Source organism: Equus quagga, chromosome 1, assembly GCF_021613505.1.
Source record: "Equus quagga isolate Etosha38 chromosome 1, UCLA_HA_Equagga_1.0, whole genome shotgun sequence".
Classification (NCBI taxonomy): domain Eukaryota; kingdom Metazoa; phylum Chordata; class Mammalia; order Perissodactyla; family Equidae; genus Equus; species Equus quagga.
The window spans coordinates 60,864,944-60,892,477 of NC_060267.1; the positions used below are offsets into that span (position 1 = coordinate 60,864,944).

The following is a 27,534-nucleotide window of genomic DNA, read 5'->3' on the forward strand; positions in this document are numbered from 1 at the left end:
CACAGGGCTGTGCTGTCCCCCACAGGGCCTGGTCTGGGGACAGAAAGACAGCTCATTGTGTCAGTGTTTGAGGTATTTCAGAAAGTGTCCTGACGTGGCCTGGCAGTGCAGATACCAGTTGGTGGGTAAGACATTTATTAACGTGTTACTTGGGGGGTGCAGCACTGGCCAGGGATCCAGGTGGCCTGGGGGTAGCTCGGGCCGCTCTGGCAACTTGCTGTGTGATGCCAAGCTGGAGATGTCACCTCTCTGTCCCTGTCTCCTTTCTGGGCCCCGCAGGGGCAGAATGGATTCAGATAAAATCAGCCGAGAGGAGACCACCAGGCAGGACTTTCGCTCTCTGGGGGCTCCCAGGCCTGGGAGCAAGTACTGGAACAGCTTCAGGCAGGGATGAAGCCAGTGGAGCCCCCCACTTGTCCTGAGTCTGGCTTCAGCATCTGCCTCTCTGACCAACTGCTGGCCCCGGGAGACCAGAGCGTGGGTTTCCTGGGCTGTGTTGCTATTGGTCGAGCACCCACTCTGTGTGTTACACGCTGTCATAAGCACTATCCAGAATTCATCCTCTCAACAAGCCAGGGGGCAGGTTCTCCCCTTTTACGGATGAGGAAACTGAGGCGCCCAGGAACGTAATGACTTGTTGTTAGTGGGTGGCGGAGCTGACATGTAAACGCAGGCAGCCTGGGCCCAGAGCCTGCGGCCCTCAGCCCTCTCCTCTACGGCCTGGGTGCTGAGGAACAGCTGGCATGGCCCAGGGCTCGGGCGAATGTTTAGCAATCACAATACCCCCAAGGTAAGGCTCAGAACCCCACTTTAGGAACAGGCTTAGGAAGAGGATGTGAGCTGACACTGATGCGGGGACGGCGAGCCGAGGAGTTAAAAGAAAGATTTCTTGGACTCTCAAGGTCTGGCAGTAGTGCTCTTTTATTTAGAGAATAGTGTGGAATAACATGGGGGCAGGACCCATGGGCAGTCAGAGCTGCTGCTGCAATGTGTTGAGGGTTAGGGCTAAATTTATAAGGCACGGGTACATGACTTATTTTTACTGGAAAAAGAAAAGACAATGTAAAAAGTCATTAAATGGTTTCAGTGCAGATGGGGTCCAGTTATTGGGCGGTCATATAACTTTAGATACGAATCTGGTCATATAGATCGGCATGTAGGCGAGGATGCCCTGGGCTTCTCTCCCTGGGGCAGCCTTAATCCACACCATAAAATCCTTGGGTCATATAGATTGGCATGTAGGCCAGGTCACCTTGGGCTTCTCTACCTGGGGCAGCCTTGATCCACATCAACACGACCACACAGCTGGTAAGCGGCAGAGCCGAGACTCAGACCCAGGTCCCTCTGCCTGCAGACCCGGGCTCTGCCATGACCCACATGGCCCCAGCACCTTGGCCTGGCCCTCTGCATGACCCACCTCCAGTCAGTCAGCAGTGCCCAGCAAGCTGGGGGGCTCACAACCAATTAAGCCCCTCCAAACTGTGGGCTTCATGTGGGAAATTGCACCAAATATTAAGATTCAGACTGTCCTGGTCCAGCCTCCTGAGTATGCACAATAGGCCAGGCTCAGAGCCCAGTGTGTGTGACCAAGGGCCCCTGCCTGGAACAGTGTGGCCATGATGGAACAGACCTAGCGAGGATGACCAGCGCATCAACACCCTGGCAAGGGGTATGGGCCCTGACTGCATGCCCCTCCCACACCACAGACACATTCTGACAGCTGTCAGCTCCCTGACAGACATCCACACACGCTCACACAGGACTCTCCCTTGATGCCCTTTTACTAACCCCAACCCCACACACACCTGCCAGTCTCGGAGGCTCTGGGCCAGTGGGTGCTCAGAGGCCCTGGGGACCAAGGGCCAAAGCATGAGGCTGGAACCGGCCTCAGCTCGAGTAACAGTTGATCACACACCCACAGCTGCACAAGGCACTCACACTCGGAGCCTCACAGTCACACCCCACACAAAGACATCGTCACTGCCACCGGCCCCAGACATGCACAGTCGCCGCACAGCTACAATCCCACCCGCCCCACTCGAGGCCCACCCGCGGCCCACCCGTGCCCCGCCCCCGCCAGCCCGGCCCCGCCCCTTCCGAGGCCGCGCCCCGCGTCGCGTCCCGCTTCCGGCCAGCCGGTCGGGTCAGGGTCCTGCGGCTGCAGGTTGCATGAGGCCACCGCGACTCATGAAGGTGTTTGTCACCCGCAGGATCCCCCCCGAGGGCCGGGCCGCGCTCGCCCGCGCCGCAGAGTAAGAGCCCGGCTTCCCGCGCCGCTGCGCGCGCCGAGTCCCCTCCGTCCGGGCGCGGGCTGGGGTGGCGGCGCGGAGGGGCCTGCGGGTCCCCGGCCCCCGATCCCACCCAGCGTGACTCAGCGTCTCCAGGCGCGCCTTTGGGGGCGCCCGGGGCTATCTCCGGAGGCCCCAGCTATTTTCACTGGGGAGGCTGGGGCGGTCCCAGGGTCAGAAAGCCGGGATCCCGCGCTTGGGCCTTGGCTGGACTTTCTACCCTGCGCCCGGCCGGGACAGTGTTGGAGTTTTGGGGACGCTTAGAGAAAGTTCTCTGGGGCCAGCTTTCTCCAGGCCGGTTGCAGTGACGCCGGGACCTGCAACTTCCCTGGCACTTGCATGGGGGTGGGGGAAAGGGCTGGAGCCCTTCCTGGTCATCGGCCTGGGGAGAGGGACCGCCCCAACGCAGGGTTCAGGCTGTTAATCCTTTAGTCTCCGAGGTCACCTTTGGCAGGGTCAGGGACCTTGGCAGCCATTGGCCTGGTCCCTTTGGCCAGTGGGCAGGGGAGTTTCATGACCCTTATTAAATTGAACCCTGCATGCCAGCCCTGCCAGGTGTTTCATATAAATGAACTCTTTTAATCCTTGCAATGAGTTTGATCCTGTGAAGTTGGTACTATAAGAAAAATGGAGAGGTTAAGCACCTTGCCCACAGTCACACAGCTCTGCGTGTGGCAGAGCTGGGATTTGAACTCAGCTCGTCTGACTGCAGTCTGAACCCTGCGCTATACACCATACACCGCCAGTGCCAGGCAGGGAGCAGATGGAGCCTAGCTTCAGAAACCAGTGCCAGGGGAAAAGGAGATGCGTTTATTTAGTTCAGTGCGCCACAGCCTTTGCTGAGGATCTCTCATGCACCAAGCGTTGAGCGGGAAGAGGGGCAGCAGAAACAAGGGCAATAACGGCAGCAGCTCACACTGCTGTGGCACCGGGTGCCGTGCTCGTGAAAAGGAGGACAAAAGGTGGCCTGTGCTGGGCTGTCGGCGGTGCTGCAGTGGGGTGCTCCCTGAGGTGCCAGCAGCCGCACTGTGTCTTGCATGTGAAGATGCTCCATCCATGTTGACTGCGCTGAATTCGGTGGCAGTGGCAGGGCTGGGGGACTGCCCAGTGCGCCCTGGAACTGCTCTGTGTGGACTGGCTTTGATCTTGTCCGTCCTGGCCAAGTGCAAGTAAAGAGTTTTCCATTTCATGGGCTCATAGGATAGGACGTGCAACTGGATGTGGATCCAAGCGGCATCTGATATGGACCCCTGCCCCTGCTGCTGGCCTTCCTCACAGCTGGCCACCCCGAGAGGGGGCTCCCTGCCCACGAGGCCTCCTGTGAGAGTGGGAAAGCTCTTCCTTGCATGAGCTGAGGCTGTCCCCGTGACTTTCTTCTTTCAGTTTAGGCTCTTGTCAGCCCTCTGCTCTGTGACAGCCCTCCACCCTTCAGCCCCGCTCAGGGCAGTTCTCCGGTTGCCCATGCCTGACCCTACTTGCCTCAGCCAGCCCCAGGCAGCCTAGGCCCAGAGCAAGCAGAAGGCCCTGTTTCGCGCTCTGAAGGGGCCTGCAGACGTGGCCTGGAGGACTCGGGGGGCCTGCGGTTGTCTGCGCCTCTCCCCTGCGGCTGAGTGGTCTTTCCTTTGCCTTCAGCTGTGAGGTGGAGGAGTGGGATTCGGATGAGCCCATCCCCAACCAGGAGCTGGAGCGAGGCGTGACCGGGGCCCACGGCCTGCTTTGCCTCCTCTCTGACCGCGTGGACAAGAGGCTACTGGAGGCTGCAGGTGGGTGCACTAGGCGGGGCCGGGAGGACTCCGAGGATGTCCTGGCTCTGTGGGGCATGTCAGGCTGCTGCTGCCAGCTCCCCAGGTGCGTCTGCAGTGACGCTCGGAGTCCCGAGGCCTGCAGTACCAGGCCAGAGGAAGCAGTTGTGTGCGGCTCTGCCTGGCATGCGCATTGCCTCTCTCTCCTGGCTCTGAATCCCTGGAGGGAGGCCCCAGGAGGGCAAAGACCGTGGCATGGAGGCAGGCAGGTGTGGGGAGAGCACCTGAGGCCTGGGCCCTCGCCCTGCCGTAGCCTTGCTTTTGTGACCTTGAGCAGGCCTGCCCCTCTGAGCCTGTGTGTGGCACGTGGGAAGGCTCTGGATCCCACGAGGAAAGATACAAACGATGCTCTTTCTGCACAACAGGAGCCAATCTTAAAGTCATCAGCACACTGTCCGTGGGTGTCGACCACTTGGCTTTGGATGAAATCAAGAAGCGGTAAATGCAGCTTGGGCTCTGGAAGGAGGCCTGGAGTGAGGGGTGACCCGTGGAGAGGGAGGAAGAGGAGCCAAGTATTTATTTGTTTTCACTTCTTATCTCCCGACTATTCAGTGAAAATGCAAGGTGGCTCATGATAAAATCTGCCTACATGTACACTGGTCAGAAACAGTGGGTGACATCTGTCCAGGTTCAGCCTTTCACATCCGTTATCTTTTTTGACCTCTGCAGCAACCCCTTGAAGTAGAAAAGGCAAGTATTATTTCCCTCTTTAGATAAGGAAATTCAGAAAGATTAAATAGTTGCCCCGGAGTTTGGACTCTGATCTTTCATCTTCATATCCTTCTCAAAGTGGGAAATAATTGAAATGGGAGTGAGGGCTGACCATTTCCTCAGCGCTCATTTACAGCTCTGAGCTCCCCGGCAGGCAGTGCAAAGAGGGAGCCGAGCAGCCCCATGGAAATGTCATAGCAGTAGAAATTGGTGAAGGTGCTGGAGGCCAGTGTCACTATCACACGTTTGATTCACAGTGGGATCCGTGTGGGCTACACCCCAGATGTCCTCACAGATGCCACGGCGGAACTCGCCGTCTCCCTGCTGCTCACCACCTGTCGCCGGTTGCCGGAGGCCATCGAGGAAGTGAAGAAGTGAGTGAAGGCCTGGTGGGAAAGTCGGCTCTGCTCAGCAGCTGGTTCCTGGGCACCCAGTGTCCCCCTGGCCCAGATGGTATCCCTGTCCCCAGATGTGCCCCATCTAGTGAGGGGGGACAGACTCAGCCAAAATACTGTAGTACACGGCGGAGCTGAAGTGCGCAGGGCGTGAAGGGAACTTGCGAGAGAAGTAAAGGAGGGACAGGTAAACCTGGCCTGGTTGGTGAGGAACGGAGGGAGGCTGAGGCGGGGGGCGTCCTCTTGAGCACTTAGAGGGCCAGGTCTGCCATCACTCACGCAAGGCAAAAATCCACAGAGCTCTGGAAACTGAAGGTTGTTTCCTGACCCTCCTGGTGGGACGAAGAGGATGCTGTTTGTGGTTTGTCCCCCCGAAGGCAGGCTGGGTGTGGGCACGTCTTGCTGCAGATGCGCCCGTGCGTGGGATACAGGTGCTGCCCTGCTGCTGCAGAGGCGTTTCACAGAGTACAGCACGTGCACATCTTTCTAAAGTCCAAACGTTTGAACAGTCTGGCCTGAGGGTTCAGATCAGGGATCTGGGTCTATATATCCAGAGTTGGGGAGGGCTTTCCAGGTGCAGGACCGGCCTGAGCAAAGGTGAGGCGGCTTTAAATGCAGCCCCTCCGAGGATGTGGGCCCACAACCTGGGCTTGGGGGGACGTGGCAGGGCGGAGGCTGGACGGCAGCGTGGGGCTGGTTAGACGCAGGGCTGAATGTGCGCTCACCCTCCTGAACACCAAGTCATCAGCCTCATTGGAGGCGGCTCAAGCCAGGCTCCGTGCCCCTGTCTACCCTGAGCAGCGGGGGGTGGGCCTGTGCCTTTACGTTTTGTTATTTCCTTGGAGCGCTGAGAACACTGGTTTTGGAATCTCATATCCCGAGTTTGCTACCTGCTGCTCCCAGCTCTGCCCTGGCTGTGTGACCTCAGACAGGTCACCCTTTCAGGTCTCAGTTTCCCCATCTGCACATTGGGATGAGAACCGCTAAGGCCCCTTCTAGCCATCAGATTCTGTGTCCTTGATGGCTTTGCAGGACGAGTCGTTCCTGCTGCTTGTCCGTGGCACCAGGTGGCTGTGGCTGTAACTCAGGCCACACAGTGGACTCACTGGCCTGGAGGACAGGGTCTACCCTTCGGACCACAGCCCCTGCCCAGAGGTACTGGGTCTGTGTGGTGGGCCCTCGTCATTGCCCAGGGCTCGGGCCTCTCACCTGCCGCTCTCCCTCTCCTCAGCGGTGGCTGGACCTCGTGGAAGCCCATGTGGATGTGTGGCTATGGCCTCTCGCAGAGCACCGTCGGCATTGTCGGGCTGGGGCGCATAGGTAAGGCCCCGCTTCTGTGTGCCCGCCCGCCTCTCGTGGCTTGGTTTGAGTCTCCGGCACCCCGCGTCTGGATGCTGACAATCATGGTTTGGAAAGGGCCACTGTAACTGCGTGTTATCAGTGCACTTGGTGTGCAACGGGCATGTCCCTCAGAAAAGACGCAGCTTCAGAAAACACAGGCAGAAAACCCCAGGAATTCCTTAAGACTTCACAAGATGACAGAAGCGAGTTATAAGAGCCAGGGTTCCTCGTGACTGCAGCTCCCTGCAGAACAGATGAAAGCGCTACTGGCTGGGTGGGGCCTTAGGGGGTTTACTGTGGGAGAGCCCGTGCTCCCCTAGGCCTGGGTTCTGGAAGGCATTTGACTTGTAAAGCCTCAAGTCAGGAACCAGAGGGTCCAGTGGGCAGAACTTACCTGCAATTCTGCAGATGAGGCGGAGCTTTTTTCTCCTGTGGCCCCCATTTGGAGAAGTCTGGCATAAAGGCTTTTGCTCAGCCAGGCAGCCCTCATGGCTCTCTGGCCTCCTGCCTGGTGCAGAAGTGAGAGTGAGGATGGAGAGTGGATGATCTGGCCAGCTAGCAGCCCTGCCTCTCACACCAGAGAGTTGCCTGGAGGAGCCCACCAGCTCTGGGCCATGTTCTGAGTCTGAAAACCCAACTGCCCGAGCCTGTGCCAGAAGCAGCAGCTGTGAAAAGGTCTTACAGATCTGGGGCAAGCTGGCAATGCCACCAAAACGTCAAACGAGGTTTGGGGCTGCATTAACAAAAGCAGAGGGTCCAGAAGGAGGGAGGGGACTGTTTGGTCAGATCTCTCCTGGGATGCTGGGTCCAGTTCTCAGGAAAGTTTAGTAAATGAGCCTCAAGATGGCTGGGGCCACGTGAGGACAGCGTTAGCTAGTCACAGCCACAGAGGAGCTGTGGTGCTGCTTCCAGATGTCTGAAGGGCTGTCACATGGACCCCTGAGGTCAGTGTAGGCTGGCTGGGGGCTGGCTACACTGGGGCAGGACCAGTTAAAGCTGGGACCTTGCGGATGAAAGAACCCACTCACCCCGCACCCCCCACGGGGCTCACTGTCCTTGGAGCTGCAGGGTGCCACCCCGCCCTCTGAGGGCTTCGGAACAAGCCATGACTCTGACTCCTTGTCTCCAGGCCAGGCCGTTGCTCAGCGTCTGAAACCGTTCGGCGTCCAGAGGTTTCTGTACGCGGGGCGCCAGCCCAGGCCTCAGGAGGCAGCAGCGCTCCAGGCGGAGTTTGGTGAGTAAGCCCTGGACCTCCAGGGAAGGCCCCTGTGGCTCAGTTCGAGGGCTCTCCCTGTTTTGTGTGATGGCAGCATTTGCAGGCAGAATGCAGAGCTCCAGGTGTGTCCGGGGCCCATGGTGTCCCGTGGGTGTTATCTAACCTACCTGCTTCTGGACACAGAGGCCACTCAGGGAGCACCTGGCGGAGCAGTGGGGACGGGGGCAGATGTAAGGAATTGCTGGGAACTTTCACTCACAGCTTCCTTCATAAACTGGGAGCCACGCCCCGCAGCCTCGTGTCCAGGTGGATCCAGCCCTCAGGCAGGTGCACAGTGTGGTGAGCAGAGGGCAGGCTGGGTTTCGGCCCTTCCTCACCCTGTTGGCACATTGGGCTGTGAAGTTAGTGAAAGCCAGAATGGCCCAGATCCCACTGTGTGACCTTGAACAAGATCCTGCCCGTCTCTGGCCTCAATTTCCCCATCTGTTAGACCAGTGGGTTGGACGAATGATGTAAGACGCCAGGATCCCACGAGTGGCTGTCAACTTCGTATAATTATCAGAGTTGTCCAGGTAGAGACAGGCCTTCAGGAAGCATTTGGGAGTTTCCATTATGGGAGAGGGAAAGACAGGTCTGGTCTCCTGCACTCTTGCTGTCCCTAACCTGGGACTCAGCATCTCATGGAGCCCTGCCCTCCCCCAGTGTCCATCCCCCAGCTGGCCGCTGAGTCTGATTTCGTCATCGTGGCCTGCTCCTTAACGCCTGCAACCACGGGGCTCTGCAACAAGGAGTTCTTCCAGCAGATGAAGACAACGGCTGTGTTTGTCAACATCAGCAGGTAACCTGGGGCCGCCTGACACCCCTGGGTCACCAGGCAAGCCTCAAGAAGGGCTGTCCCTGCTGCTGTGATCTAAGGTTTTTCTTCTCCATGGCTGAGCTCGCTACTCTCCATACCAGCCAAACAGCCAGCTCAGAAATAGAGTCAAGGCCCCAGAGAGCTCCCCAGGCTGGGAGCGAGGAAGAGCCGCAGAGCAGGGCTGGGCCTGTCTTGTTCCCAGCAGTACCCAGCCTTGCTCAGGGCCGGACACATAGCAGAGTTGGTTCAGGGAGTGAAGGCATACGAGCAGCGAGTTACCAGGAACCTGGGCAGGCTGTGTTCCTCTGTACCACAAAGGGTTGGACTTCACCATCTTAACAGCCCTTCGGAGGCTAACCTGCCATTGCACTGCGCCTGGGTCTGTCTGTGTAAGTCAGGAACAGCTTGAACCTTTGTGCTCCTGGGAAGGCAGACCCAAAACCCAGTTGTCTTGGTTCATCAAAATGTCCCCAGGCTGCTTTCAGGCCACTGGGCATGTTATGGGAGCACAGTTTCCCTCTCTGCCACTGCGGCCCCTTCCTAGCTGGTGCCCTTTGTACCTGCTTAAATCAGATTGGAAGTCAACAAAGATGAGAGAAGGGATTGGATGAGGTCACCCCCAGTGCTCTCCACCCCAAAGGTGCCTGAATTACTGCGGTTTAGCTACAAAGGAGGTGACCTGGAAGAGGAGGGAAACATGCAGGAGCCAGGGCTCCCGCTGATGGCCCCAGCGCCACAGCTCCCGTTGCCTGCACACCTCCACGCACCCAGGCATGTGCAGGACGCTGCAGTATTGATTATGGCACGAGTAGTACTTAGTGCACAACAGCGAGTCTAGCAGATCGGCTCTTCACTGCGGTGGCTCAGTCACAGGCAGGAAGGCTGCTCACTCAGGTCGACGTAGTTGGGTGCATCCTGTGTCTCTGCCCTCGGCTAGGCAGCTGCCTGATGGCATGCTGCAGTGGGTCTCGGGGAGGGTCTGGGGACCCACCACATCAGAAACACCTGGATGGGGTCCCACACTGATGCCCACTCCTGGGCCCTGTCCATGCAATAGTGCCTGACAGTGAGCTTTAATCCTCCCAACCCTCCCGGGAGCTGGCTGGTGTTCCCCCTGTCTTACAGAGGAGCCTGACACACAGTATTTGAGACACTTGCCCAAGGTCACACAGCTAGAAAGTGGCAGAGCTGGGGTTCTCTGATTAGAAGACCTGTATTACTCTACTGACTTACTATAAATAAGTATACAATAAGACTTATTGCCTTAAAAGTCAGTGCTAAGAGCTAAGTGGGTGGGAAAATTCATTCTGTGGGTTGTTATGCCCTAAAAGCGGCCTGGGCAGAGGGAACTTCGGGGCACCCACATCACCACCATCATTCCCAGGGGAGACGTGGTAAACCAGGATGACTTGTACCAGGCCTTGGCCAGCGGTCAGATTGCAGCTGCTGGACTGGATGTGACGACCCCAGAACCACTGCCTACAGACCACCCTCTCCTGACCCTGAAGAACTGTGGTAAGAACTGCGCTTTTCCAGTGCAGTCACAGAGGACCACGGTGGTTAAACGTGGTCTGGAGGGGCTGGGTATGAAGCTACCACGGGCAGTACCGAACACAAAGGGACACACCCAGGGACCGTAAATGTTTGCGCTAATAGTGACACTGGTACATAACAATGTAGGGGAGAGCCTCCTGAGCATGTCCCTAAAGGAGTGAATGTATTATATTATTTAAAAACAGTGGATTAGGGGCTGGCCCAGTGGCGCAGTGGTTAAGTTTGCGTGCTCTGCTTCAGCGGCCCAGGGTTTGCAGGTTTGGATCCTGGGCACAGACCTACACACCACTCATCAAGCCATGCTGTGGCAGCATCCCACGTACAAAACAGAGGAAGATTGGTACCAATGTTAGCTCAGCGACAATCTTCCTCAAGCAAAGAGAGGAAGATTGGCAACAGATGTTAGCTCAGGGTCAATCTTCCTCACCAAAAAAAGAAAAAGTGGATTGACTTCATGTCTTATATCCATAGCTAGTCATGGGTAAGACCCGTTACTATAAATTACTGTTAGCAGTTCAAGTGTGAGAAATTAGTGTAATTACAATACCAATATCTGTAACTTGTGCCAGTTATTAAGCTGTTGTCTTGGTTCCAAACCCACCCTTGTGTATTCTGCTTTGTGGCGCAGGGGCTGGGACTCTGCACACCCCATTTCTGCTGGGCCCTGTCAGGGTGATGCTGGGGGCAGCAGGCCCCAGCTCCCTCCCACCTGTCTGCCTGTGAGCGGCATGCAGCAGCAGTTCCTTCTGTAGCGGCTGGTGAAGCCAGCTTGCAACTTTCCAGCATGTGGTTAACCATCGTGCCTCCTCAGACACGGGCCACAGCCAGTCAGTGCCCCAGCCACAGAGGGCTGAGCGTAGCTCCAGAGGGGCCCTTCCTTCCGTCTTAACACTCCCTCCTTTTCCCTCTGCCCCCCAGCCCTGGGGAGGTGGATGCTTTAGTGCAGGGTTCTCAAGCTTTCATGCTCATCAGCCACCTGGAGGAACTGATCCCATGCAGCGTGCTGGCCCCCAAGGGCTTCTGCTTCCGGAGGTCTGGGGTAGGGCCCGAGTGTGCTGCTGGGCCGGGGACCATACTCAGAACCGCAGGCTTAGTGTTCTCTTTTTAGACTCCTCAGTTACCTAATTAATAGTTCTTTGTATTCAGTTCTCCATTCAGGTACTGGTGTGGTTTCTGCCTCCGGGCTAATACATAACTGAGTGCTAAGGGCCTTAGGTTGTCTGGCCAGTCCATGTCCTTTATTTACATTCTGGAATGGAGACCCAAAGAGGGTCCTTAGCCGCCTTCCCCGCAGTGAATGCTCCCATTATTGTAGCCCTGGGAAATGCTCCTGTCCCTACCCATGACTCCAGGCTGAAAGGAACTTTGGCTGTGATGACCTGGAAAACTGCTCCATCCCCCCAAGCCCTGGGAGTTCAGCTCAGTGCCCTGGGTACTCTTTCGAAAGGTGCTCTTTGGGGACAAGTGACCTCACTCGCCCTGCAGTGGGGCCAGAGGCAGTGGTGCCGTGCAGCGTTCCATCTTGTCATTCTTGTAGATCAGCAGCACTGAGGCGTTGCTCTCAGAGTGCAGGGTGTGGACGAGCAGTTACGCTGGCGCCTGGTCTCACCCTCCGGTAACTGAAGGGCTGGGCCTACACAGGCTCCGAGACCCCTTCTAGCCCGGCATTCTTGTGTTTAGGATACATACCCCTTGTCACCCTTGCGTCTGGGTTCCAGTAGCCTGGAGTCCCTTTACTCTGTTACTCTGCCCCGAGCCCTGGAGTGCAGTGCTTAGTGACAGTGGGAGGGAAGGCAAATCAAGGAATACTGAGGCTGATTCTCTTTGTTCTTCTTACCGGCAAACCTGAGCCATGAAGAAGGGCCTGGTTTAAGGCTCCTGACCCACCCCCCTTACCTCCCTCTCTTCCTCTTTCCAGTGATCCTGCCCCACATTGGCAGTGCCACCCACAGAACGCGAAACACCATGTCCTTGTTGGCAGCTAACAACTTGCTTGCTGGCCTGAGAGGGGAGCCGATGCCCAGTGAACTCAAGCTGTAGCCAGACAGGAGACAAACAGCGCCCTGGGAACTGCTGGATGTGCCCAGGCTTGGACTAGACCCTCAGGATGGAGCCAAAGTCCAATCTGTACTGATTCTGCAAGGGGAAGACTAGTGCTGAGAGATGTGCTTGCCCCCCTTTGTGGTTGGAAATTTCTGAGCCAGAAGTATGTAATCCTATTAAATAATTCTCTGAGAGATCGTCTTGGTCTGTAACTGGGCGAAGCTAATGACACAAGCACCTGCTTAGCTTTTCTAAATCAGAGCACCTAGTGTGGGTTCTGCTTCCCAGCCTAGTCCTCACTCCAGCATTTTAATTATTAGAACCGGCCCAGAACACCTTGCCCTTCATCCTCTGCTCAAATTCCTTCACGTGTCCATAACTGAGGTGGGGACAACCATAGCCCACTTGTGACCATGGCACTTGAATCTGTTACCCAGACCATCAGGGCAAATTAAATATACACAGCAAAGAACTAGGTAGGGTCAAGAATAACTGGAGGCAGGTGGGTTTCTTAATTTTTATTTTAAAATTAGGATTAGCACCTTCATGCTTTGCTCCCTTTGTCCCTCTGCTCCTCCAACCCCACCCGCAGGTGGATGCCCTTTTTCTAATCACGACCTCACTCCTCCCCAAGGCCAAGCCTCCAGTGCCAAGGCCCTGCTCCTGCCATAGGCATCAGGTTCCAGCTCTTCCTCACCAGCCCAGCCAAGCTGAGGAGTGGAGTTTCCAACCTGGGAGGCAGGTAAGGGAGTGGCAGGAAGCGCACGATTAAGCAGGCCCTCTAAGAGTAAAACTGGGTGGACCAAGCACGAAACTTTGCACAGGCCACGGCTCACAGGCAGACAGTGCGGGCAAGGCAGAAGGGACTACACCGAGGGGAACGACCAGCGACTGTTACTAATTGACAGCATTAGAGTATTTTCTGGGAGGCTTGGTAAAAAACTACTGCCTAAAGCAGCGTTAGCAGAGAAGGCAACACTGCTTGCTTTTATTGTTCCAACCTTAATAACCTAAGTAAAGGAAAAGAACACATATTTAGATAGAAGTATGTATGTGACAAATTTTTTATTTCAAAATCTCAAATTTTGACCAGCATAGCACCACCGACATGGGTGCCCTGATAGAACTTTATGATTTGATCACCAGAAATGATGCTGCCAGGCTATAATTAAGGCTAACCAATCAATATCCAGGTACCCAATACCAGTTATAATTCAGGTAGAAAACTAGGGATCATAGGAACCCTGGGACTGGTTTTCCAGGGAACCTCTGGATTATTTTTTAAGTGCTACAGCATGTATGAGGACTCTGGCCCGCGAGCTTGCTTCCCACACGCAGAAACTGATTGCCTACAGAGGTAGATGAGATTCCAGATTCCATCCAGCAGTGGAGAGGCAGGGCTCCAGCCGCTGTGTCAGAGACAGGCCCCGAAGCAAAGTCCACTTACGCCCGACTGAGGTGAGGGGCAGCCTCCTGGCACCCTCCTCAAGACGGAAGGGAAGCAGGGCCGCCACTCTCTTCTTGGTGTCACTGGTTCCTCGCCCTGGGCCCAGGCAGGGCCTCTCTTGTTGTCCGTGGTTAATCTCCTCACAAGACACTGTCACCACATCACGGAGAGGGTTGGTTGTTGAGCCTCCTCGCGTCCAAGTCAGAACATGACTGCTGACGAGCTGCACGCAGCTCAGCTTCCCAGGTGACCCCATCCCCTCCGACAGTCTCCCACGTCTGCTGGGAAGGAGAGGAATCACAGAGGTTTCCCTTTTGGCTCTCCTCCCTGGGAAGCAGTTCACAGGAGATGCTAAACCCAACTATGAACATTATGAGTTTATCCACAGACAGATGTGTAACTGCACACAGTAGATTACGAGAAAACACACGCTAACTTTTATTTTAGGCTACACATTCCTAGCTTTCTAAACACAAGAACTGAAGGATTTCTCTCAATTATGCACAATGGTTTGGTGTCTCTAAGCTGTATAAAAAATGAACTCGTGTTCATGTATGAATTAAACTGACTACATGAGCTCCACAGAGACACATGAACCTGTGCTGTTCCCTGGAAGCATATGAGCCAGGGCTCAGTCTAACACAAGTGCCACCAACAGCCCTGATGGCACAGGGTCAGAAGACGACAAGGCAGGTGGGGCTGCGGAAGTGAGGCAGTGGGGCCTAAAGAGCCCTGGGCTGTGACCCATGTGTCTCCTGGAACAGTCTCAGATGCTACTTGGTGACTTCTGTGTTCTGGGCTGTCCAGCCCTCTTAGAGAGTCTGGAAAATGTTGACCCGCGAACACTGCCATGTTTGGCTTTCAAACAATTTCAAACCTTCAGTATTGGGTTGGGGCAACAACAAAAGTGCAGGGTCTCTACTTTTAAACTCTAGTATATATGGTGGAGGGCAGGCTGACATCATTTTTGGTTAGTTTATAACTGAAAACAGTCATCTAGGCCTGGAAAAGACAGCATATGGGGCACAAGAGTGAAGAGAGGAAGCACAGAACGGGCCTATCACTGGGTGAGACGGGTCAGTCTGGACTGGCCCCCGAAGTCTGGATGGAGCAAAGGGAACGTGCACCATGAAAGATCCCACAAAACAGGACTCCACGTCATCAGAACAAAGACAAACACTAGCTCTTTTCTGACTTCCAAACATGGAACTGTAACATTTGTAATCCAAGTGGGTTAAAATACTGCTAAAATAGCACATACAGAAACAATATCTTACTTGTCACTCCCTACAAGAACATACTCCATTTACAACTTTGTTTTTAAAACCAGAAAAACCGTTAAAACATCTATTCAACAGTGATGTTTTCAAAAGTATATACACCTAACAGCCCAGAGAATGCTCACTCTGGACCCAGTGTCAGCACCATCAAAGTGCAGTGTCTGTGACTGCAAATCAGACAAAAATAAAAAAATACAGTACTTTCTGAGGCCTAAGACTAGCTCATGATAGACTTTAAAGCATTTGTGGCAGACAGGCGTGTCCTCAAGAGCCTTCCTCTTAGGCATAAAGTTGCCACTGGTTACACATAAGTGTGTTTTGCATCACTGTACATGTATATAATATTTCCATCAGAGGGTATAGGAAATTTAATTAAATGCTTCACAAAGTTTTACAAAAACTGCTAAAAAATTTTTTTGCACTTCAATTTTTAATTTTTAAATGTGCCACTTTTAACAACATCAATTGCAAACTACTTTCTGACTGCATACGCAACCCTAGGGAAGAACCTGACATCAGGGATGGCACTCCCCTCTGAAAGCGTGCACGTCACTCAGAAACGCAGCAGCACGAGCGCTACGCACACTAGCTCTCCACTTAGTATCAACGGAATCTGCAGAGAGCCACTGGGCAGCCTCAACCTCAACGGCATTAATACCAACCGAGAGAGATTTCAGTTTTGGTCCCAGCCCTGGCGTCGGCCTTATCTCGAGAGGTCGAGGTCAGAGCAAAGTGCTGGGAAGGTTGCTGCTCTGCCAGCGCAGGCAGGTCGTCTTCGAGTGTTTATACAGATGGCTGGACTGACTGAACCTCTTGCCACACTTGAGGCAGGCGTAGGGTTTTTCACCCGTGTGAACACGGATGTGTTTCTTGCAATCCGTCAAGGTCAGGAAAGTCTTGCAGCAGATTTTGCAGGCGTACTTGCGAGCTCCCTCCACAACCAAGACGTTATGCTCAGACAAAGCCTTCTTGCACTTTGACAGGACGTCAGCTGATGCCCTAGTCAACTGTGGGGGGCCGGGCTGGGAAGGATGGCCGTTTTCAAATGAAGACGTGGCCCCATTCATCATTAACTGGGAGCTCGCTGGGTTTTCTGGGATCTGTGAGCTCCTGACAGAAGTTACAACCGGCATTTTGGGAGCTATCCGGCGGTAGTATGGAAAGTTACTGGCTCCTCCTCTCGGGGAGCCCATCATTACCCTGGAGAACGAGGAGTGGAGGCCCAAACCAGACCTGGAAAAATCCATCCCAAACTGTTCTCCTCCTTGGTAGCCTGAAGTCTGCACACACGGCAGGCCCATCACTTCCTGCATAGGCCTAACAAAGTGGGACTCTGCAGGCTCACTGAATGGGTTCTCCACATGAGCACCAGGGGCTGAGGAGGGCCCAACCGCAGGCCCAGCCTCTGGACTCAACAAATAAGGGGCCTCCCCCTCCAGCCGGCAGTCACTAGTGGTGTTTGGGATATTATCATCATTGTTCTGATTTGCACTAAAGTTACTTCCTCTGCTCTTGTTAAGAAAACTTGAAATGCTAAAGGTGGATTTATGTTCCAGGTTATTTGTGACTTCCAAAATATGGATGTCACCTCCCCTGTCAGTGCTAGACTGGGGATCTGAAAAACTCCGATCGCTGCTTTCAGGGCTGAGGTCTATCTTCTCGGCGCTGACCACAACTCCTTCCACTTCCACAGACTCGCTCCCTTCTGCTTGTGAGGTCACATCGCTTACTTCATCCTGGGGCTCTGGAGAGCTCAGGGGCTCCGATTTGACCACCACTCTCATGTGCTCCTTCTCACCAAGGCCACCCTCAGGATTTTCACACTGAAAACCACTTTTCTCAGTTGCGGCCTCCTGCTCAAAGCTAGTCTCAACCTGAGTTGCGCGAGAGGCCATGGACAACTGTGCCATGTTGCCAGCAGCGTTATCAGACTGACTAGGCACCTGGGCATCTTCTTGAGCACCAAAAGACTGGTCAAACATGATGGCACTGTCTTCCTGGTTGTCGGTCATTCCATCAGCCTTAGGGTTATCCACAATTTTCAGAGAATCTGGTGAAAAGAACTCCTCCCGAGAATGAACGCCTGATGGCCCATTCTCTGGTGTAACATCGGTGATGGCAGACTCATCCATGGTAGGTCGGAGGCGTTGTCTGGCCCGCTCCTCTGCAGACTGCTTGCGCTTATGAAGGCGTCTCATCGGGAAGGCCGTCCGCTGGTCCAGGTTCCCGCGCATTGATGAGCTCATGGGAGCTGGCTGCTCCTCGCCACTTTGGCTGGAATTGAGGGCTGAGCTCACGATGCTGAGTCCCAGCTGCTGCAGCATAAAGGAGCGCTGCATACGGGCACTCTGCTCCTGAACGCGCTCACTGGGGGGAGACATGGGCAGCGTCCTTGTCGTTAAGTAATGTTTACATGCCTTAACAACAGAGTTCAAATGCAGGTGAGAGGCTGCCAATAAGACATCCATAACATTGCTTTCCCCCAGCATGAGGGTGGAGGTGTACATCATGTCAATCAGGGCAGCAAAGGCCTCTGCTGTCACTACCTCGCTATCCAGCTGGATCATGTTCATGGTCTGATCTCCCTCTGCCACTGAAAAGAGGGCTCGGAAATGCGTGCTGCATGCTGCCAGTACAGAGCGATGGGCTTTAAAATGTCTATTCCCCACTACAATGACACAATCACAGAGCTGGCCGTGAAGTCTCTGGTAGTTCAGTTGTTGGAAGATCTGTTCAAAATGTCCAGGAAAATCCATGATCCTATGGGAAAAACAAGGAAAGAAAGTGCTGAGACTCAGAAAAGCTTAAGTCAAAGTCAGAGTACAGAGGATGTGATGAAAAGAGACATAGATGGCCAAGCTTGGACCTTTTAAAGCTTGTGATGTGAGCCTGGCCCAGTGGCATAGTGATTAAGTTGGCACATTCCACTTCGGCAGCCTGGGGTTTGCAAGTTTGGATCCTGGGCATGGACCTACACTCCACTCATCAAGCCATCCTGTGGCAGCATCCCACGTACAAAATAGAAGAAGAGTGGCACAGATGTTAGCTCAGTGACAATCTTCCTCAAGCAAAAAGAAGATTGGCAACAGATGTTAGCTCAGGGCCAGTCTTCCTCACCAAAAAAAATAAATAAAGCTTGTGATGTTTCTGATGATGAGCACAGAGACTAAAAACCTGTCAAATAAGGGGCAAATGCTAATTCAGCTAACAGCCCTAGAAGCACGCACACATGTGGGATCAGCTACTGGTTGGTTATAGGCTCCCCTTTGCTCTTCATATGACCCACTTTAAACACTTAGGGCCCATGTTAGAAAAAACCAGTGTGGGTGTGGGTGATGAAATATCCACCCTACAGAAGTTGGTTAGAGTTCTGCATTCCCTGAGGACAATGAATAAACTCCAAGGAATTCCAAATGAGTCTTCTAGCAACCTTAAATAAGTGAAAAGGGCAAATCAATATCAGTGGGGAAGATTTCCAGTTACAGATGGTCACAGATTGCACACGTGTTTACCCCCTACTCATTCCTGAAACCCCTTTAAAAAGATACTAAAGTGTTTTGGTTTTGTTGTTGTTTTAAAGGTATAAACCCACAAGGAAAAAAAGAATGGGAAACAAATATCAATAGCATTTTGGGAGCTGGTGAGCAGGTGAATGAATGAGTGCTAACTGACTTAGCATACCTGGAAAGCTAAATCCTAACTGGCAGTGGATAAAACCACCTGACTTACATATAAGCGCCCCCACTCATCCAAAGGCTCCAGTATTGGCTGCTAGACTGAGGATCTGCTATAAGATAATAACCTCCTTGGAACTTGGCACTTATTAGTATCTGAGTTTACTTTCTAAGGAGGGGGCTATAAAGTTGTGAGCAGTAATTGCATGTTGTTTAATCTCCCCAAAGCCTTGAGCTCTGTGGGCCCTGAGTGAGTTGGGTGGGGATCGGGGTGTATGTGCTGCTGCCTACCATTGTTGACCCTTTGCTCCTAGCAGGGAATCTTCATAAAGCAAGAGAGGGGCAATGGGAAACTATGTGTTTTAGTGATATATTTTGTTGTTGGAAGCTCATCAAAGGTAGAAAAAACATAGGAGGTAAAAGAATGTGGCCAACATGTGGCCACTGCTTTGAGGCGTTTTACCATCCCAGTTGTTGCTCTGTAAATACAGCAGAGGCCTGTGACTTAATGCTCTCAGTTGGCACCTTAAGTCCTGGTTTTTATGGATTTAGAGTTTGCCATTTTTTTGCTATTTCTCAGGGAGCCTGAAGGTGGGCTGTGGTCACTTGTTTTGCTGAGTCCTAACTTTGGCCTAATCTCTACTGCCAGGGCCCCAGAGCAGGTGGTTGAGCCTGGTGCGCTGCTTGACACCCATGTTGCCTTCTGCTTGCCACCGTCCTTGCAATGTGCCATATGGTATTTGTGAACGTGGAGATTTGCAAAGATCTGAGGGGATATACCATTAGAATGTCAAGGATCTACCATGTTTTTTTAAATTTCATTTTATAAAAGTTAATATGTGTATATGTTTATATTTTAAAAGCCACATAGTTCTATAAGGCTTAGAGCTAAAAGCCAGTAGTCCCCTTCCCCTCCAAATTCCCACTCCTCAGAGGCAGCCGCTTTGAGTTGTTTCAGGCGTTCTTCCACTATTGACTTCTGTATTTCTAAGTAACACGCTTTATTACTAGTTCTGGAGATAGTGTTTCCGACAGTATTTCTTGACTACTGGGGAAGGTGAGAATTTAGCTTTCTCATACCACATCTCCTCTGCCTCCCCTCCCGTGCGAACTGGCCTTCCCTCACTCTTCCAGTAGCTCAGATTTGGTTCAGTGTTCACATTATTAAGACTACGTAAATGTTGTCCACAAGCAAACTACATAGTGTGCTGCAACTAAACACCACTTATTTTTCCTGGAGTTAATAACTGCCGCTTTTAAAGTTTCTTTTCTTTTTAGTGACCTATCCTCACACTTTCATGGAACTGTTAAATTCTTAGCGCTCTCAATCATATGATGCGATCTACCCATTCTTCTCTTTTTGTTTCTTGGGGAACACCTTCTTGGAGTCCTCTGTTTTCCTGCTCCAGTCCGAACTGGTTTCTCTCCGGCCCTGCTGCCTAGCTGTCATCGGGGCTTCACTGTCATCTTTAACATTCTCTTCGCGCGTTTTCTGTGGTGAGTCTCCAATTGCCTACATTCTTTGTCTTCCTTTTCTTGGTTTATTCTTAGCTTCCTTAAGCACCTTTAGTAGTTTCCTGTGAAAGGATATGTAGGAAGTAAACTTTTGAGTTCTTGCTTGTCTGAAAATGTCTTGGTCTGCCCTCATAATTGATGGATAGTTTGGCTGGGTATGGTCTAAGTTGGAAATAATTTTCTTGGAGAATTTTGAAGGAACTCTATCACCTTTTAGCTTTCAATATTGCTTTTGAAAAGTCTAATGCCAGTTTTATTCATGATTCTTTGTAACCGGAAGTGTGTGGCCAGGTCCTCCTTCTAGCCTGTCTTAGTTTGGGAGCTTCACTGAAACCTGTCCACCATGGGTGATCCTGCTGGTATGTGAAATAGCAGTGGCATAACTTTCAGCATCACAACAACACACAGCTGCCACAGTATGACAACCGACAGACATAGTGTGCTTCCCTGACTGGGGAAGAAACCTGGCCTCGGCAGTGACAGCACCAAATCTTAACCACCAGACCACCAGGGCTGGCTGGTAAGAAGCTAGGGTAAATAAAAAAAAAGCTCTAGAGTGCCAGCCCTGATGACCTAGTGGTTAAAGTTCGACACACTCTGCTTTGGCGGCCAGGTTCGGTTCCTAAGTGTGGAACCACACCACTCATCTGTCAGTAGCCATGCTGTGGCAGTGGCTCACATAGAAGAACTAGAAGGACCTAGAACTAGAATATACAACTGTGTACTTGTGCTTTGGGGAGGGAAAAAAAAAAAGAAAAGAGGGGAAGATTGGTAACAGATGTTAGCCCAGGATGAATCTTTCCCAGAAAAAAAAAAAGCTCTGGAGAATTTAAAACTGAGAAAATTTAAAAATATTTGTTAATTTATTTAAAAATAATAATAAACAATTACATGTTAACACAAGCAACTTTTATGAAAAAACTAAACTTTCCCCAAAAAAGAATGAGAAGAGTGGTACTGTTTTACATTTTTGCATTAAAGAAGCTAGCTAGATTCTCATATTTGCTTCTGCATTCAGGCTTTTGCAACATCATGCATCACATGGCCTCTGGAAAACTCCACTGTACACTCGTGAAAGAACTGAGAGTGAAAAGGGCAACTCAGTCTTTGTATTATTATAAAAATAGTTCTGACCTCACAGACCCCTTGAAAAAGTCTCAGGGGCCCCTGTGGATCCTTGGACTATACTTTGAGAACTGCTGATCTAATGAAAATTCTAACCATACTGGGAGGATGGAGGAATGGGGAGTCTGAATTGAAATACAGAGAGCAAAACTAGTAGAATTATAAGGAGAAATGAACAAAGTCATAAAAAACAAAATTCTTATTTCTAACCAAGGGGAAGTCAATAGATAATGCCTAAACTGAAAAATTAAGTAGGTCCAAGCATGTCATTTAACATATGTATGTAAATAACATAAGAATTAGCTAAGAGTTGAAAGTGGTGGTCTTGGGAAAGAGAAAATGGGGAGCAGGGAGTCTAGGGCTTGGTGTTGGTCTTGAGTCTTGTAGAACTATTTCATTCTTTAATGTGTACTTAGCAAACTACATAAACCTTTGGTAAAATTTCTTTTTAAAAATCTAAAAAGAAAGAGGGCTTGAACAGACCATAAACACACACACAGACACAATTAGAAAAAACTGCCAAAGAATTACTGCCCCCTTGAAAAGGCATCAGTACCAGATAGTTTTATAGAAAATATCTACCAAATGCTATGGAAAAGATAACTCCTACATTATTTAAATCACTTTAGGATAGAAAGCTTCCCATGATGCAATATTGAAGTAAACAGTTATTATATCACATGCCAGGCAATGCAAGCAAATACTGACCAATCTTTCTGATTGGATCAGTAAGGATGAGTTATGCATAGGGAAGAGCAACCTACTGCTATGAGTACACTGACTAACTTTTAAGAGAAGCTATTTAATATCCAGTAATACATGCATAACTCAATTAAGGTAAAAATGGAGCTATCAGTTAAACCAAATGAGAAATGCAGCTGACACACTAGCATCATTTTTTTTTTATTAATGTTATGATAGATTACAGCCTTGTGAGATTCCAGTTGTACATTATTGTTAGTCATGTTGTGGGTACACCACTTCCCCCTTTGTGCCCTCCACCCACCCCCCCTTTTCCCTGGTAACCACCGATCTGATCTCCTTGTCAATATGTTAACTTCCACCTATGAGTGGAGTCATATAAAGTTAGTCTTTCTCTGACTGGCTAATTTTGCTTAACATAATACCTTCGAGGTCCATCCACGTTGCTGCGAATGGGCCAATTTTGTCTTTTTTTATGGCTGAGTAGTATTCCATTGTGTATATATACCATATCTTCTTTATCCAATCATCAGTTTCTGGGCATGTAGGTTGGTTCCACGTCTTGGCTATTGTAAATAATGCTGCGATGAACAGAGGGGTGCAAGGGACCCTTGGGATTTCTGATTTCAGGTTCTTAGGATAGATACCCAGTAATGGGATGGCTGGGTCATAGGGTATTTCTATTTTTAACTTTTTGAGAAATCTCCATACTGTTTTCCATAGTGGCTGTACCAGTTTGCATTCCCACCAACAGTGTATGAGGGTTCCTTTTTCTCCACAACCTCTCCAACATTTGTCGCTCTTGGTTTTGGATGTTTTTGCCAATCTAACGGGTGTAAGGTGATATCTTAGTGTAGTTTTGATTTGCATTTCCCTGATGATTAGCGATGATGAACATCTTTTCATGTGTCTATTGGCCATCCTTATATCTTCTTTGGAGAAATGTCTGTTCATATCCTCTGCCCATTTTTTGATCGGGTTGTTTGTTTTTTTGTAATTAAGCCGTGTGAGTTCTTTGTATATTATGGAGATTAACCCTTTGTCAGATAAGTGGCTTGTAAATATTTTTTCCCAATTAGTGAGCTATTTTTTTATTTCAATCCTGTTTTCCCTTGCCTTGAAGAAGCTCTTTAGTCTGATGAAGTCCCATTTGTTTATTCTTTCTATTGTTTCCCTCAACTGAGGAGTTATAGTGTCCAAAAAGATTCTTTTGAAACTGATGTCAAAGAGTGTACTGCCTAAATTCTCTTCTAGAAGACTTATTGTTTCAGGCCTAATCTTTAGGTCTTTGATTCATTTTGAGTTTATTTTGGTGTGTGGTGAAAAAGAATGGTCAATTTTCAATCTTTTGCATGTGGCTGTCCAGTTTTCCCAGCACCATTTGTTAAAGAGACTTTCTTTTCTCCATTGTAGGCCCTCTGCTCCTTTGTCGAAGATTAGCTGTCCATAAATGTGTGGTTTTATCTCTGGGCTTTCAATTCTGTTCCATTGATCTGTGGACCTGTTTTTGTACCAGTACCATGCTGTTTTGATCACTGTAGCTTTGTAGTATGTTTTGAAATCAGGGATTGTGATTCCTCCGGCTTTGTTTTTCTTACTCAGGATTGCTTTAGCAATTCGTGGTCTTTTGTTGCCCCATATGAATTTTAGGATTCTTTGTTCAATTTCTGTGAAGAATGTTCTGGGGATTCTGATTGGGATAGCATTGAATCTGTATATTGCTTTAGGTAGTATGGACATTTTAACTATGTTTATTCTTCCAATCCATGTGCAAGGAATGTCTTTCCATCTCTTTATGTCATCGTCAATTTCTTTCAAGAAAGTCTTGTAGTTTTCATTGTATAGCTCCTTCACTTCCTTGGTTAAGTTTATCCCAAGGTATTTTATTCTTTTCGTTGCGATGGTGAATGGGATTGAGTTCTTGAGTTCTTTTTCTGTTAGTTTATTGTTAGTGTATAGAAATGCTACTGATTTATGTATGTTGATTTTATACCCTGCTACTTTGCTGTTGTTGTTGATTATTTCTAATAGTTTTTCTATGGATTCTTTGGGGTTTTCTATATATAAGATCATGTCATCTGCAAACAGCGAGAGTTTTACTTCTTCATTGCCTATTTGGATTCCTTTTATTTCTTTTTCCTGCCGAATTGCTCTGGCCAACACCTCCAGTACTATGTTGAATAGGAGTGGTGAAAGTGGGCACCCTTGTCTTGTTCCTGTCCTCAGAGGGATGGCTTTCAGTTTTTGTCCATTGAGTATGATGTTGGCTGTGGGTCTGTCATACATGGCCTTTATTATGTTGAGGTACTTTCCTTCTATACCCATTTTATTGAGTGTTTTTATCATAAATGGGTGTTGGATCCTGTTGAATGCTTTCTCTGCATCTATTGAGATGATCATGTGGTTTTTGTTTCTCATTTTGTTAATGTAGTGTATCACGTTGATTGACTTGCGGATGTTGAACCATCCTGTGTCCCTGGTATAAATCCCACTTGATCATGGTGTATAATCTTTTTGATGTATTGCTGTATTCGGTTTGTCAGAATTTTGTTGAGGATTTTTGCATCTACGTTCATCAGTGATATTGGCCTGTAGTTCTCCTTCTTTGTGTTGTCCTTGTCAGGTTTGGGGATCAGAGTGATGTTGGCTTCATAGAATGTGTTAGGGAGTACTCCATCTTCCTCAATTTTCTGGAATAGTTTGAGAAGGATAGGTATTAAATCTTCTTTGAATGTTTGGCAGAATTCTCCAGAGAAGCCATCTGGTCCTGGACTCTTATTTTTGGGGAGGTTTTTGATTACCATTTCTATTTCTTTACTTGTGATTGGCCTATTCAGATTCTCCATTTCTTCCTGATTCAGTTTGGGGAGGTTGTAGGAGTCTAGGAAGTTGTCCATTTCTTCTAGGTTGTTCAATTTGTTGGCATATAGTTTTTCATAGTATTCTCTTATGAGCCCTTGTATTTCTTTGGTATCTGTTGTGATTTCTCCTCTCTCATTCCTAATTTTATTTATTCAAGATTTCTCTCTTCTTGGTGAGTCTGGCTAAAGGTTTGTCGATTTTGTTAATTTTTTCGAAGAACCAACTCTTTGTTTCATTGATCCTTTCTACTGTCTTTTTTGTTTCAATATCATTTATTTCTGCTCTTATTTTTATTATTTCTCTCCTTCTACTGACTCTGGGCTTTGTTTGTTCTTCTTTTTCTAGTTCTGTTAGGTGTCGTTTGAGGTTGCTTATGTGAGCTTTTTCTTGTTTAGTGAGGTGAGCCTGTATTGCGATGAATTTCCCTCTTAGGACTGCTTTTGCTGCATCCCAAATGATTTTGTATGACGTGTTCTCATTTTCATTTGTCTCCAGATAATATTTGATTTCTTCTTTAATTTCTTCAATAATCCATTGTTTGTTCAGAAGTGTGTTGTTTAGTCTCCACATTTTTGCACCTTTCTCTGCTTTTTTTCTTGTAGTTGATTTCTAGTTTCATAGCATTATGATCAGAAAAGATGCTTGATATTATTTCAACTCTCTTGTATTTATCGATGCTTGCTTTGTTTCCCAAAATATGGTCAATCCTTGAGAATACTCCATGTGCACTTGAGAAGAATGTGTAACCTGCTGTTTTTGGATGAAGTGTTCTATATATATCTATTAAGTCCATCTGGTCTAATTTTTTATTTAATTCTATTATTTCCTTGTTGATTTTCTGTCTGGATGTTCTGTCCATTGGTGTTAATGGTGTGTTGAGGTCCACTACTATTATTGTATTGTTGTTGATGTCTTCTTTTAGTTCTGTTAAGAGTTGCTTTACAAATTTTGGTGCTCCTGTGTTGGGTGCATATATATTTATAAGTGTTATGTCTTCTTGGTGGAGGGTCCCTTTTATCACTATATACTGTCCCTCTTTGTCTTTCTTTATCTGTTTTGCTTTGACGTCTACCTTGTCTGATATTAGTATAGCGACACCTGCTTTCTTTTGTTCATTATTAGCTTGGAGTATTGTTCTCCATCCCTTCACTCTGAGTCTCACACTAGCATCATTTTTAATATATGTTTTGGCCATCTCAAAGTGCCACAAGTCACTATTCTAAGAATAAGTTGGAAATAGGGCATTACTATGATGCCCAAAAGTGATTCCGAAGACCATGAATATGAAGCAGCTTAGATTCATACTGTCTTAGGTAGGATTTCCCAGAAGCAGACCATGAGAGAAGAATTCAAGTGCAAGTAATTTATCAAGGAGGTGCTCCCAGGACAAAGTGGGAGTGGGGAGCAGGAGAAAGAAGCAGCAGCAGCCAAGCAAGGTGCAACTGGGGCAAAATCTCAGCCTTAGCCTGGTCTAGCAGGGGACCTCAGGAGTATAAATGAGTCTGAGCCACCTCAAGGCAAGGGAACTGGTCTTTCACAGCCCTGCGTTAGTCAGTCAACAGCTAAGAGCCTCTCCAGGGGGATGCGAACTGCTAGGCACTTGCAGCTCTCTGGGCCCATGCACAAAGTAATGCCAGTCACTCAAAGACAGTCCTCAGAAGAGTCACAGACACAAGCCACTATAAGCAAAAGGACACAGAAGCTGCATGACAGATGCACAGAACCAGTAAAACGGATCAAGGGGATCTGGTCAGAGCCCAGAGAGTATCTGCTACACACACTTGCTGATAGTAAAGAATAAAGTGATGTGTAACTATATGGATAAATAGATGTTACTGTCAGAGTAAAGGATATTTTTGTAGAATACTTAACATATGTTTTATTCCCAATCCCCCACTGTTGCCCCAAAACTATTATTAAGTCAATGAGAAATCTCAATTCCTTTCTTGATTCTAAGATGCCACTTAGCCTTTAGAGGCCCCATTGTGGTAAAAGTTATTAGCAAACACTGTTTTAACAAAAGTCATTAACAAAATAATTCACCATAACATACTTTCTCAATTGAGCTTTCTGGCATAACTAAAGAAATCTAATTAATTTGGGTATTAAAATACAGCTAGCTGTAGTTACGATGGTCTGTCAGCTAAGGCTTTGTACATACCACAAACAGAACCCAACTCTGGCTTACTGGAGTGAAAGATATCTGAGTCTCTGAGAGCTCAAAGACTTGGGAGGAGAAGAACCAGATAGCAATCAAAGGAGATCTGAAGAGCTAGGAAGCAAAATCCTCAGTCACACTGGTACAGAAGTAGGGTATCCTTGGGCTAGCGCCCCTGCAGTAAACCGCCTCCAACAGTTCCTTCAGTATAGACATCACATTCTCAAGATTCAAAGTTCCAGGGAGAGCTCCTACATGCTGAGCTTAGCAACCTCCCCCAGACCATCCTTTATTATGCTGGGGAAGCAAAGAGGTAGGGCCTTTCTGTTTTCACTTTTGTAGTGGAAGGCTGGCTGCCGATTTATCTACCTAACAATTTACACATAAACAGGGTCAAAATATTTCACAGATAGGAAATCAGAGTGCTATTAGGGACGAAGAAAGAATGCCGGAGAGCTCTTCAGTCATACTATATAATACATTAATCTGGTCAATATAAAGTCAACCCAAGAACTGGCATAACCTAATTTATATTTCATGTTCTTTATAAAAAGTAGTCACTTGA

At 49.3% G+C, this 27,534-nt stretch overlaps 2 protein-coding genes across 4 annotated transcripts in view; one reads left to right on the forward strand and one right to left on the reverse strand.

Annotated features, from left to right (window-relative positions):
• The first annotated feature begins 2,110 nt into the window (after positions 1 to 2,110).
• Positions 2,111 to 12,400, forward strand: GRHPR (glyoxylate and hydroxypyruvate reductase). Its single transcript, XM_046656245.1, has 9 exons — positions 2,111 to 2,252; positions 3,921 to 4,051; positions 4,456 to 4,528; positions 5,059 to 5,175; positions 6,428 to 6,516; positions 7,667 to 7,771; positions 8,456 to 8,591; positions 9,994 to 10,124; positions 12,082 to 12,400. The coding sequence occupies exons 1-9, from the start codon at positions 2,170 to 2,172 to the stop codon at positions 12,201 to 12,203; spliced, it is 987 nt and encodes a 328-aa protein (XP_046512201.1). The 5' UTR covers positions 2,111 to 2,169; the 3' UTR covers positions 12,204 to 12,400.
• An 856-nt stretch (positions 12,401 to 13,256) lies between these two features.
• The window catches only part of ZBTB5 (zinc finger and BTB domain containing 5), a 38,638-nt gene continuing 24,360 nt past the window's right edge, over positions 13,257 to 27,534 (reverse strand). For all 3 annotated transcript variants that reach the window (XM_046682777.1, XM_046682784.1, XM_046682768.1), the window contains exon 2: positions 13,257 to 17,693. In XM_046682777.1, coding sequence (XP_046538733.1) covers positions 15,656 to 17,689 — 2,034 coding nt within the window. In that variant the 5' untranslated portion in view covers positions 17,690 to 17,693 and the 3' untranslated portion in view covers positions 13,257 to 15,655. The remainder of the gene's footprint in view (positions 17,694 to 27,534) is intronic.